This window comes from Sphaeramia orbicularis, chromosome 21 (assembly GCF_902148855.1).
Source record: "Sphaeramia orbicularis chromosome 21, fSphaOr1.1, whole genome shotgun sequence".
Classification (NCBI taxonomy): domain Eukaryota; kingdom Metazoa; phylum Chordata; class Actinopteri; order Kurtiformes; family Apogonidae; genus Sphaeramia; species Sphaeramia orbicularis.
The window spans coordinates 46,089,189-46,103,772 of record NC_043977.1 but is presented as its reverse complement, the minus strand read 5'-3'; the positions used below and the strand labels follow the sequence as shown (position 1 = coordinate 46,103,772).

General features: G+C 36.4%; 1 protein-coding gene across 2 annotated transcripts in view; it reads right to left on the bottom strand.

The window, feature by feature from the left end:
• The window catches only part of slc49a4 (solute carrier family 49 member 4), a 135,931-nt gene that overhangs the window by 112,277 nt on the left and 9,070 nt on the right, over positions 1–14,584 (bottom strand). The window contains exon 2 of one of the 2 annotated variants that reach the window (XM_030125717.1): positions 13,666–13,759. In XM_030125717.1, coding sequence (XP_029981577.1) covers positions 13,666–13,759 — 94 coding nt within the window. The remainder of the gene's footprint in view (positions 1–13,665; positions 13,760–14,584) is intronic. The other variant, XM_030125718.1, reaches the window with a different exon arrangement.

Sequence of the window (14,584 nt, the reverse complement as noted above, 5' to 3'; positions counted from 1 at the left end):
ATAAACATATATTTATCTTGAGTTTACAGCACAAGATGCAATTATCTCAAGGAATATATTATTATTAGGGATTGTAAACGTATACAAAGAAAGCTGACCAGTTTGAGAGAAAAAAATGAATGAATGAATGAATGAATGAAAGAATTGTTTTTTTGTTTGTTTTTTCCTAACCCTGATCAGCTTTGTTTGCATATGTTTACAAGTAGAGGAAGAGGTGTCTGGTGTTTATCGTCCTGTCTCTATTTGCTTTCAGTTCCCATTTACTGTAAAAAGCACATCCAACTGTAAACTGTCAACCCGACCTGCATTAAGCCTTTTAGAAACCAGAAGAACATTGGTGAATATGAGTCAAGATGAAAGTTCAGCTAAAGATCAGGCGCTGCATAAAGATTCTGTTCACTCACAGAATTCCACGTCATAAACCTCAACTCCCAGAATATAACATCAGGAGTAACCTGACAGTAAACACTGCTGTCCCTCTGTTTATAGCACCTTTATGGTATTATAAAAGGGGGATTTCAACAGTCTTATAAATCTACATTGATCTTTTCATTGTGCTGTACTGCTTGGCCTGTAAGAAGAGTTACATAATGCTTTTGGTGTCACAGGAGGACTTTTCTAACATCTCACTCCTCATGTTGCTAACAGGGTTATCAGGTCTTGTGCTGTCAGGTTTTATTTTAAGGGGAAGTGGATTCTGAAAAATATAATCATTGAGCAAAGGTTTAATGAAAACAACTTATCAAACTACATTTTTTACTCCTGTACTATTATTTTTTGCCCTGGAACATTTTAATGCATAAAGACTCAAACATCCACAATCTACCAAAATCATCTACTGATATAAAGTGTTTAATCCCTGTTGATCTACTAATACATGTAAATAATTGGTGTAAATACAGTTATACGTCTTTTCATGGTCATCAGATACGACCCATTTGGACGTTCAGAGGCTCCATGGTTACCGTGGACACGCCATCATCTTCTACAACATTGATTCACCAGAAAAGCCCATGAAGTTTGAACAATGATAGTTGATGGATACACTTGGTTTATGAGATATTTTACTGAAAAAAGTCACTATTTCTTCAGTTTTCTCTGTTTTTGACGTAATAACCTTTGAATTTACTCTGAGCTTTAATAAATATCTACATGATCAGTAAATTAAATACAGGAAAACATATGATTTACACAGAAAAAGCTCAAACTAAAGAGGATAATATTACAATAAATGGTGATAAATCACTTAAGAAAGGTTAAATATAGAGAAAAAATTGTTTGGGAACTGATACAAATGTCACACTGAGTTCTTATGGGTTAAATTTTTTTGGAAAGACCATGACAAAACTGATGAAGTCCTCTATCAAAGAAGGGGTCAGATATAAAAGATGCTACAATAATACAACTACCCTCAGAGGATTGTGAAAAGAATCCAGACTTGAGCTAAATCACCTGCAGAAGGATGAGCCAAGCATGAAAAAAAAGTGCAAACACGGGTTCTGTTTAATTACAACTATAAATATATAACTGAAATAGACCTGTTAAAAGAAAGCATTTGCTAAGAACATTCAGTTTCAAAAACAAGTAGAAGCGTGTTATATTATTCTAGTATTTAACACAGTGTACACAAGGTCAAGTTTGAGATAAGGAGTCTGCAAATGTACTGCACACGTCCGGTCTCAACGCCTGTGTGAGCGTGGACAAGTGTGCTTATGTGCAAGGACGATGCTCTTAAATGAAAGCTGCACAAAGAGCCCTCAAAAGCGGTTGGAATGCGCCGTGTGGACCCAACACGCACTTATACACGACAGAATTTATACTTATGACTGAGAGGCAGAAATCCAAAGCACACAAGACGAAAAATCATAAAGACCTAATATCCAACTTACTGTGAGTGAGACACAAACACAAGGAAAATCATGGTCTTTTTTTTTACTAGCAGGGGTAAAACTAATAACCTTTTAGTTGACAATTAAAGCAATTAGTGATTTTATTATCTTTTTCTGTTCATTTTTTACCACTGGTATAGTAAAATAAGTTTATCTACACACTTAATTCACCTAAAGAATAGGAAGAGACTTTTACTGGTGTTGAACACTGGATCACATGTATGAAAGTCACACTTCTGTTTAACGCTTTGTAAAACAAGTGAAACAAGTAAGTAGACCTTATTAATACCCCCATCCCATCACCCTTCCTGCTTACTGATACCCTACCTACCCAAGGATGACTTTTGAGTCTTAGCTTTCAATCTTTTCAAAACTTTTTAAAGGTTTTTTTTGAAACTGCAAAAATTGAGAGAAAGGACCATGTAAAGGCGATGTGAGTGAAATTTGAAAAGAACTGTGTGAATAGGGTCAGAGACATCAGATGGACAAATTTTCTAAGTCGAAAAAAAAATTTTTAAAAATTGAAATTCAGTCATCAAACTGTGCAGTGCACCTCTCTGAGTCATAAAGAACATGTGTGTGAAATTAGAAAAGAATCGAGTGAATTAGTCTCCGAGTAATAGGATGGACCAAAATATTAGACAGGTGGATGGACGGAAAGATGGACAAAATTCCCTCTGGGGTGGGCGGGAGTATAAAAAAATAACACAGGGTAGATTTTATATATGAATTTAAATATAAAGAAAGTAAGACATTACTTATAATGACAGGTACTATTACAAGTTAAGCATCTTAAGATGAACATCATTTCAAAAAACACCTGTAATAAAGTGGAAAATGACATGGACATTTTCATGCTGCTTTTATGTGGGTGAATACACACAAAACCAAACCATATACATAATGCACTTCACATGCTTCCCCAGTCTCCTTCAAGTGAAAGAAATGTCTGCCTATGTTTATACGTCTCCCCATATCACGTGTTTGCTTTGTTCCTCCTTATGTGTCTATGATATGCCTTTAATGTGTATGTTTAAATCTCATGTTACATGATGTTTGTCTGTTTTAACATTCCTACGCAAAGTGAGATATGATGAAGATGTATTCGATCTGTGAAGACGAATTTCCCAAAGGAGACAATAAACCAACCAACTAACCACCTAACCAACTAACTAACTAACTAACTAACTAACTAACTAACTACCGCATTTTTGCTGAGTAATTATGATTAGGCGAAGGTGATCATTTGAAAAGGCCTAGCAAGAAGAAAAAAATTTAAGTAACACACGGCAAAAGAGGAGTGTCTAAAAACAAGATAAAAAAATTAAGTCTGAGGGAGAAGGTACTCAAAACAAGTGAAATATCTGTCCATGCAGCAAGATAATTTCACTTGACAAGATTTCTTGAATTAAGATTGTTAAATCTAGAAATAAGCATGTCTGCAGATGTATGATTACTTAAAATAAGAAATTAACTCTTAAAACAAGATAAATTATCTAAAACTTCTGAATCTAAGTTTTTTTTTTTTTTTTTTTTTTAAATTTTGGTAAGAACCAAATAATTTGCAGTGTACTAAAATAATGCACAAATGCCAATAGTATACTGTGCACTTTCAATACCCCTCAGCCAAATATAGTGTAAGATTCTGTGGAAAGTTATTGCCCTATAATTTAGATTAGATTGTCTATGTGTAAAATTTATTACATACAAATTTATATTGGTGAGTACTCAGATATTATAACTGCACAAGGCTGTTTCAAGCAAACATATCACCCCAACAAAGTGGTCATGTCTCCATTTGACCATGAAAAAGTATGTCAAGGTCACCTTTTTTCAGTAGGTTTCTGCTCCATGTCAACATGTATCCATAGTGTAAATTTGGTGCAGATATCTCAATGAATTCTTCAGACAATGCGATTATGTCATTAAATGGACAGGCACACAGACAGACAGACAGACAGACAGACAGACCGATAGAGGCAGACAGACCGACCAACCGACCGACCGACAGACAGACAAAACGATTACTACACCCATTTGGCCAGAAGTTGGCTGAGGGGTAAAAATTCAACCATGACTGCTCTGTGTAGCCTTTGGACAGTGTACAGTGCACACGTGTAAGGACTACAAATCGAAAATGACCCAGGAAAAGAAGAAACAACGAGTCGATTTGAACTATGTCAGCAAAGAATAAAGGCACTTTCATGGTGAGAAAGTGAGGTATTAAACTACCTCATTTCTCCCCTGAAATCCCTGCAGGAGAGGAAGCCTTTAGTGCTGGTGCACTGAAACTAGAGGTCGTCTGATAACGGCATTTCAAAGGACGACATAATAACAATAGCTAACTTGAAGTAATTAATCAAGAAATCTGCAACTGATTGTTAAAATATCTAATAATAGGATTTCTACTCAAAGTAAATTAGTAACACTTGAGAAGTCTAATATCAGGCATCAGCCACTATCAGATCACCACCAAAATTTAATCATTTCTTCCTTATCCCATTTCCAACAAACCCTGAAAATTTCATCAAAATCTGTCCATAACTTTTTGAGTTATGTTGCATACTAACAGACAGACAAACAAACAAACAAACAGACAAACAAACCCTGGCAAAAACATAACCTCCTTGGCGGAGGTAATGAAATGTATTTGTAATGAAGGTAAAACAGAAAAAGGTTCTGTCACTTTAAGAGACACCTGCGCAAAGTATTCTGGGATACGCTGTTGGATATGTATGACAGTGTCTAAGGAAGTATTTCCCGTATGTACAGTAGTATTCAGTACAGTTGATATAGTAAAAAGTACACGTTCAGAAACCACATGTGGTCACCTCCTTCTATGTCTGTCAGATTCACATACAGACATTACAGTATTCACTCGCGGCGCTTGTGCCACAGTCCATCCGCGGAGCTCAGACTGTTAGTGTGCAGCGTACACATCCATGAATCCGCGGCGCACGATAACGTGGGTCTGAAGGAAAGAAAAATTTTACCCAAATAAATAGTAACACTTTTAAATGCAAGTAAAAATATATTCTATTGAACGGATCGAATTTTATCGATACGAACATTCAATAACCGATGCATCGCGATATCATTCCAAACTTTTCATTCACTTGCAGCTTCTCTATCAGTGCACTCGGATCATGTACGCGTATGTCAGCGTACTAAAGCGTATTGGATAATCTTCCCATCCCTAGCGCACACCAAACGTCAGTACAAAGTGAAAGTGAAACTTAAGACTTAAGTCTCCTGCTGGTGTGCAGCTCATTTCCCTTTTTTGGAGTGCCTGGATTATTCGTCTTCTCATTTTGGACTTCTTCTTCCATCCAAGATCACCCAATACACTGATTACCAGTTGAAAAACCAGAGCTACCAGCCACCTGTTTTGTAAGTCCAGAGGATAATTTGAAACGGATATTTCTTCATTGATATTTTGCTCTGTATTTTTTTAAATTTTTTTTCCTTTTCATGTTTATTGAACACTACCTCAAAAACCAAGTGCAGTTTAGTTTTTATGTTGTAAGTGTGTACCTTGTCAGTGTTGTTTAAATTTTAGTATGTTTATGTTCTTGGCACATGTTGGCAAAATTGCACAAACTATTTAAATTAAAAATGTTCTGAAAGGTTCTTCGGCCCAAATTGTCTGTTTTATTTTTTTTTCTTTTAGGGCTATGTTTTGCATAGGGAAATTGTTTGGTTGCACTGTTCAGAAACTTGCAAATTAGTCACAAAGATCAATCGCTACCTAGCCAAGGTAGCAGCCACACAAAGACCAAACAACATAAAACACATACATGATACACAATTAACAGTAAAACACAATAACTACTCAACCATAATGGCATCAAGAAAAACAGTGACATGAGAATACTTAGTAACATTAGTTATCTTTCTATACGTTTATGTAATTCAACATGAAACAGTCACTAAAAACTGTCGACATTAAGACAATTCATGACATATTTTTGTAAATCTGGGTCTTGAGGAGACATAAAACCACAGTTGGAACCACTATTGTAATGGCTTTCTCTTTCAGCCTCACGAGACAGAAAAAATAGACTACGACAAACAATGGATTAATGTGCTCCATGAAAGCCAAAAGTTATTTTAAAAATCCCCACATCCATGGAATGAAAAGGATACAGCTCATTGAATGGAAATATAATTTGCTCCCTGCACTGATATTAAATGATATACTGACTGGATTTTATGTATTACGGAGCTCAATAGGAATCATTAGACAGATTACCTCTCAGAAATATTAAATAAAATGACATTTTTAAAGGCGTGTTATAATTGAAACGACCTTCTGTGAGCTTTCTAAAAGAAGAACATCGAGCTTATGAGTAAAACTGAGAATGAAGTGCCGAGGATAACAGGGATCTTTTTATGTTTTCCAGTGATGGCCTGTCAAAGTGGTGTGTGGTGACAGAAACCTGGCAGCGAGGACACACAAAAAGGAGTCAAGGATTCGGTAGCACTGAGCTGACTGACCGCCGACTCTGATACACATCTCAACCGCAAAAAACAGGACCTCAGTCTGAAGTGAAACATACCAGAAAATACTGAAGAAAACTTTTTTTTTCCCTAACAGACATTTCTACCAGAGTTGTGTTTGAGCCGTTGCACTAACAAGACAAGTCAGAGGATTATGTCATGAGGTTTTCAGTTCCTCTGCCTCTGTATTTTGTCTTGGTGTTGTACATTGTTACCCTAAGTCCCAAAGTTGACTGGTCTTGGAGTCCAGCTCGGTACATCCAGTGAAAACCTTTTCTATTCAGTTATTTGGTTTATAGCAGTGTTTTTCAACCTTGGGGTCAGGCCCCCACATGGGGTCACCTGGAATTCAAATGGGGTCGCCTGAAATTTCTAGTAATTGATATAAAAAAAAAAAAAAAAAAAAAAAAAACCTTACTAATAAAAAATATATGGTGAGATGAGAGAGACAATCACAATCCATAAAAGACATGACAAACTCTGAAGCTGAAACTGAAGCACTGTGGTGATGTTTATCTTTCAAATGTTCATTGTGGTCAGTTTAAGATGCTGCAGCTCTTTCATAATTCATAGTTTGAGTTATTGTTTGTTCAGTTTGAATTTGCAGCCTTGTAAATACAAGCTGGACTGACTGTACATATCCTGACCAAGAAAAATAAAATTCTCTCTTTGTGCAGTAATCTACACCTGGCTTTTCTGCCTCCGTCCATAATAATATACATATATAGACTAAATGTCATCTAAAATTAACATTTATTTGCGACATAGTATAGCAAACTATTATATGATCAAAAACAAATTAATTTTAGCAAAAAAAAAAAAGTCTCAGTTTTGAATGTCTGGGGTCGCCACAAATTTGTGACGTTAAAATGGGGTCACGAGCCAAAAAGGGCTGAGAACCACTGGTTTACAGCTTAGATGGCATTACTTGGTTACTTGATAGCTTGGTTTATTCATATATTTACTTACATATTCATCAGGGACAATGCAATGAAATACAGGGTGTCCAGTGTCCACAAAGTCTCTTTACAATTTAAAAATGTATTACAAAAGCAATTGATGAGATATGTTAATCAGATTTGTTCTATGTACTCCGTGGTTATCAAAGTTTTTAATCACATTGTGGGATCATGTGCAGTTGAATCACTGATCCATTTTTCTTCATTGATAAATCAATTACTGTGAATGTTGACCTTCATTTTCCAGGTAGATGGTGTGCCACCACGTTTGGGACTGCATGTTGATGGGTTCCTAAGTCAAACATTTCCAGACCGGTGGATTAGAAGGGATGGCCCAATTCACTGGACACCTCATTCACCAGATATCACCGGCCTGGATTTCTTTCTATGGGGTTATGTTAAAGATATCGCGTACTGAACAAAGATATGGGACATCAATGACCTGAAGCTAAAGATCACTGATCCCATTGATCCCATTGACGAGGCTATGATACAGCCAACATGGAAACAAATCCAGTACTGTCTGGATGTGCTTCATGCAAGTAATGGTGTCCATATAGTGGTGAATATAATGAGGCAAAAAGAACTTCAATATCTATTTATCATTGTATAATAATTTCCGCAGATTTCTCTATTCATTTGCTTTTGTAATACATTTGTTCAATTATAACGAGAATTTATGGACACCCAGTATAATGGACATGTATAAAATCTGATATTCTGTACAAAGCTAACTGCAGTTAGCCAATTTGCTACTGCCGTTCCATTTATGGTTATATTAGAGCTACAAATTATGATAAATATTATTACCATGACATTTTTTTTTTTCTGCCACAGGGTTTGATGCGTGTACACTTTACATGTACACATTTGTGACCTGTTACAACACTTGCCAGATGTTTGTTACATTTTGACCACAAAGAATAACTTAAAACAACAGTTAACCATTAGGTTTCTTCAACTTAAAAATAATTCAGCCTCTAAACGTGACAGAAAGAAGAATTTCACATTTATTGTGATGACCAGTGATGTGAAAATTTAACATTTAACATTTTTTGCAATATTCCTCAGGCCTAAATTCCATATTTGAGGAGATTCGGCTTTTTTGATTGAAATGAAGGAGATTCCACAATTACTAATATTGAGATTAACCTATTCAGTGAAAAAACATATCAAATACAAACTATTAGCTAATAGCACAATATTTTTGTCACATCTTTTTGACATACCCGGAGGGCAGTTAAAAAATAACTTTATAAAATATTGTTGCCCAAGGCCTGAAATCTGTGTAACTGGTGATAGGTATTAAACCTGTCAAATTATTTTGGTTATTATATATTATTTGTGAGATTCTGTTCAGGCTTATTACAGACTTCTAAGTATAAGTCAACCGTGGATCCATCCCATTTGGCAGAAGAGTAACTTATGTCCATTTTTCTAGATTTGTGAATTATAGTTCTAGTTTTATCCAGTTCACAACACAAAGTTACACAACACCATATGTGGAAAAAGTACATTTTTGAGCTTGAATTAGTGATTCTTATTATATTTGACAAACGGCTGACAAGTCATTTCATATTACAAACCCTTTTTCATTATAAAGAAAAGAAATGTGGCCTGGCTTCTGCATTAAATTTGTTTGGAATAAAAAACCAATATGCATAGTTGCTTCTCAATTGGCTGTGGCAGTGGCTTGAAAAGTTTTGTATAATAAATCAAATTGTGGAAATCATGGATTGCTCCTGGCTTCACTGAAACTCATGAGTCACTTTTTAAAAAGGGCTTATTATGCCCATTTGAAGTCCGGGGACTCGTTTGAATAGCGTTGCATGATTTACAGTTAAAAAGCTCCTGCAGCCTCCTGTGTAGCCTCTATTTCCACCACATCTGCAAACTTTGTAGCAAACAGTGGCAGTAGAAATCCACATTCTTTCCTCTCAATATTTATAAAGCAACGGAAACTTCATAAAGGAGTTGTATGATTAAGTCCATGTGTATATTTGTTTTCGGGAAAGTTTATTTACTTTATAGGGTGTCATGAGAGGAGACACAAGAGACTAAAACTGTACCACTTCAGCAAACTGACAAATGAAATGAGCCCAAACAAGTGGGAGAAAGTAAACACTGCAGGAAACAAAACAAGGCAAAACGTGACTATAATACTCCTTTAGCCTCGCATTTACCTTCTCAACAGCACTGAAGACAGGACTGCTTTACTCCTGCTTCTGGCTCTCATTTAGGCACAATTCACAAACGTCAAACCATCTTAGAAGTGCACTACCACCACCAAGTGGACTGGAATCACAACTCTCAGTCGGGGGCTTTTGTAGTCTCATTTCATCTCTTTCGCCGGGTGGAACACCTAGTGGTACATATCTGCAAGTGTTCAGGTAGGTCAAGGTTCCACATGTTCGATTCAAGTGAACTTATGTGTTTATGTGAAGTTTGTGCTCAGACATGGCCCTCTGTTAATGTTAGCCAATGCTGTTTCTAAGCTAATAGTATCTCATGTTTCTTATTGGTGCTGTAGTGGAGACAGATTTTGTGGGGGAAAAAGTCTTCAGTATACAGACTGCTGTCATGGATGTAGTATACAGGGCACTTGTTGATCTAGAAATGGAGTTACTTAACATCAAATGACCAGCTCCCACCACAAAACAGACTTTTCTTTTATTCTAGATTAGGGATGTAATGATATGGAAATTTCATATCACGGTTATTATGACCAAAATTATCACAGTTATCATTATTATTGTGGTATTGTTGAAATGTGCTCAAAATGTTCAAAAAGTACTTATACACACACTGAAATAATATAACCAAGTTGTATTTTGAAAAAAAACTAATAAAGTGACATGCACGATGTACTTTCTGTTGCAGAAACATTCAAGTAATAACATGTAAACAACAAACATACAAATGTGCATTAAAGTTGGCACTTTATGGACACAAGAGATATCTGCACCAGGGGTGGAACTGATAGGATTTGATCAATATCAATGCTATTATCAGTTTTGCTTATCAATCCAATTCCTTATCACTTCTCCTATTGATTCCTGTGGTGTTTTTGAGTGTGAAAAAAAGTAGTTGGACAGGTCATAGTGGAATTTGTTTGAACATTTTCCATATCAAATCATTCACAGTGTCACACATATACACTATTTGTACACACACAAACAGAAAATGAAACACAGTCATATTTTCCTGAACTATTTAATGAACAAATGTAAATATTCTGAAAGAATGAGGATTTTAAAACATGTTAGGCTGATCTGATCCAGACTGGTCAACGGTTCACTCCTTGTGAGAGACAGACCAGTCACAACAGTATCATATGGTACAGTTCCTCTGGAGGTCAGTCAGTGGATTTACTGTTGAATGTCCTTCAGTTCATAAAGCCTCCTCTCCTTTGGTTTTTACACACATCATGTGTCTTTGTACAGTTGAAGTTCACTCATTTGGGCCCATTTGAACTGACATGAGTTTGTCCTGAGTATCTATAATCAGATGGTTTCAATGCTGGGGCCAGGAAGGGGTTAACACTAGCGCAGACCAGGTCTGTCCGCTCGCTTGCTAGGATGGACCGAGTCCATGCGCGTGCTTGTTTGGACCGACCCGCAGTCGGACCCACCGGGTCCGTACACGCGTGCTCCGACAGACCAGGCCTGTGCGCTGGTGTGTTCTGACAGACCCGCAGTCGGACGGACCGGGTCTGTGCGTGCGCTCCGACAGACCAGGTCTGTGCAGGAGCCGCTATCCCCGAATCTCTGGAGCTCTGTTCGTGCAAGTGCCTTCCGCCATGTTTTCAGAGGCCAAACATTACAAACTGCGCATACACGCCTGGAGTGCCGCTGCTTCTTCAGGAAATGAACAGTACCGTGAGTTTTCTAGGTGCCGTAATCGAACACGGTTATCATAATAATTAGAATCTAAACGGTAATACTAACCGTCGGAAATTTTACCGCGGTTTATCATTATACCGGTTATTGTTACATCCCTATTCTAGATATAATTAGGTTGTCTCTTTGTGATCAAGATGTTATTGCAAGAGAGACCAGACTACAATTTATATTTTAAATTACATGTACACATTTAAATAATACATTTCATTCACTCTGAAAACAAAGCATCCCTTAGTGACAATAGTTTATAATTAGAATTAGCGTCTTACTATGAAACTGGGTTTATTTTGGTGTCTGGCACTATGCCAATTTTTTAGACCCAATAATAAAAAGAGAAATTTAGACATAAATCCCCCCAGGATGTACCTAATGATGATTTCAGATAAATGCAAAAAAATTATTCTCTTGCTATGAGCCATCCCAAAATTAATGAATTTTTAATACAATTTTGGGGCCAAAAATAGGACCAAAATTGGGACATGAAAAGCTACCTAGGTGTCAGTGCATTTGATCTAGAAAACATGGCTTGAAATGGTCTTATATGCCATTATAAATAAAGGAACTGTGCTAAATTTGACGATCCTAATTGTTTTTCTAATCCAGACACAGAGGTTTTTCATTCGAGGTTTCATGCATAACCCATCATGTCCACTCACGTTACATGCGGATCCTGCCCATTTAAACACATATAAATTGCAAGTGTTTTTGCAACAGCAGTCATTTTTGTAAAACACTCTGCCTTGCATGTTTAGTTTGATTCCCAAAATGTAGGCTACCTGTAAGAGGAAAAAAAGATTTTTTTAAAAAATAGTAGCACGTAATTTTCATCTCCTTTTTACCTTGTTTATGTCGGGGTAATCATTGCATGCAGAATCATCCCCACACTGCTGGAATACTGCATACTGATGGGGGAGTTCCTTATAGAAACCTGATGTCCGTGTTACATGTGGATTTTTGTATGAGCGCGTCAAATAAAAATGTGTTATATGTGAAAAACAGTTTCTCTTTTATCTCAGTAAACATTTATTTTTAAAATAGACCAAAAGTGCTTCCAAACTTGCTTTCTAACATTAGTCTGCATCTTGGTTGAATTTTTAGCCCCCATGTTCTGTTTTTAGGTGCAATTTCTTACAAGTACCCATTATTGAAAATAGAAGAAAGCACAGCTCTTAGGCCTCGTGAATGAGCTGATTTCGGCATTAGGGAGACAAGTGTTAAAATGACTGAATGATGAGCTATGAATACAACTAAAGATGTCAAGTATCTTGTAGATCCAAAATGTAGTTTCCAACACAAATTTCATCTATTTGGAAATGTTACATAATGAAGTTTTAAATGACTTCTAAAAACTTTAAGGTAGAGTCAGATAAGTATTGACCTCATTCTTCTCATCATTAATTCTTAACTCTGTTCTGGAGTGGAAGTTGGATTACTTCACTGTTTATCATCATTACCTTTATCATCATTACCTTTATCAGCTACTTCCCAAAACATTAACTGTGGGCAGCTCAGACTGCTTAGTGGAAGGAGTGTTAGGTTGAGATATGATATAAAGCACTAGCTGCCACTCAGTGTTTTTATATTAATAAAAGTAATACAATTGTCTGTTTAGTGACTAATCTGACCCAAAAAGACATGATCAGTGTCAGTGGTTTCTATTGTAAATCAACAGTGATGCGCAGCGTTAAAGATACTGTGTCTGAATTTAATTAATTTAAACAGCTATCCATGAACTGTCAGTCCCAGTGAATTGACCTCATAGGCTTCTGTCTCAATGTGCAAAACATCCACTCTCAAAAACAGAATGAAAATGAACAAGCATTACAGTAAGCTCAGTATGAATTTAAGATGTGCAATGTGTCATTGTGAGGCCAGAGATTGAAGTTCAGATTTATTACTGCAACGCATGTAAATGCTAATGTTGGTAGCAAATTAGCTAGCAAGCTAATATTAAAACAAGATACAGTAAATGCAAATATGATCTCTATCTGTTAAACACTAAGCTAATGAATATGTATGGTACCTCCATGGTACCATCTGAATAAAAGAAATTAAATGTGTCAAAAAACAGCTGGGGTTTCTTCAAGAAAATTTAACAGGGAGTAGGTTAAGGCTGTTAACTTCAGACTGATCAGAGTTAAAGTCTTCACTTCTAAAACACAAAACACATATTCCCTTTAAGTAAAAAAAAAAAAAAAAAAAAAAAAAGAAGGTTTTGTGATGATTTTTCACGAAGCATTTTCTCTAAAATTTCACTCATTGTGGACAACATTAGCCATTAGACACCAGATAACTACTATGACAGCATTGAACCCTAAGAGAAAAGCATGAGCCAAGTGCCACATACATAGTTGCTTGGAACAGGTGACTGTTGAAAATTGACATCAGCAAAGTGTGCGCTGGGTTCAGTCTTACCATCGTCTGAGAGGCTGTTCTGTCAGTGGGATGCTCCGCAGGATGGATCCAAGCAACATGAGGAAAGCTGACAGAAGGAGAGACGCCCGCAGCCCTAAAACACAGTGACAGAGGGGGAGATTGAATCATGTCTTCATACTTTATTTACCTATTAAGGCCTACGGTGTCATCAAATAAATATCGTCAAGCCTGTGCGTTTACTTCACTCAGCAGTCCTTCACAGGTTTTTAAGGTAAAAAAAGGACCATTGTCCCTGTATCTCACATGTTCTATCAAAAAACAATAACTTCAATTTGTGGGGTTGTCAGGTTCTGTCCCTATTTTAGAGTGAGTCCTGTGGTCTTGATGCAGGAGATCAATCCAATAGAAGTGGGTGGTACTTTCACTGGAGGTGAACTCAACACATTAAATGAAAGTCCAAATATGACTTCCTATCAGTGCTCAATAGTAACTATATTCATATCTGTAACCATTTCCATGATACAAGCCACCAAAATATGACCCATCATAAGTAAAGGCAAAATTTTAAAATTTCAAAACTTTGTCATAAACTCAAACATCAGAATTTCTGAAAACTGTGAACAAACTTTGTAGACATTGTTCCAAGGAAGGTACCTATAAAAATTGAAATGAATCCGACCAGTAGTTTTGGAGAAGATGGTTGAAATCTAGATATTGGTGGCCTTGAGTTTAACCCTTCAAGGTCACTCAAGCCAAAGGTCAAGGACCCAAATCAAAGTCCATATATGACTTCCTATCAGCGCTCAATAGTAACTATATTGATATCTGAAACCATTTCCATGATATAAGCCATTCAAATATCACCCATTATATGTAAAGAGAAATTTTTTAGATTTCAATAATTCGTCAGAAATTTTAAAAATCCAAATTTCTGAAAACTGTGGACATACTTTGTAGA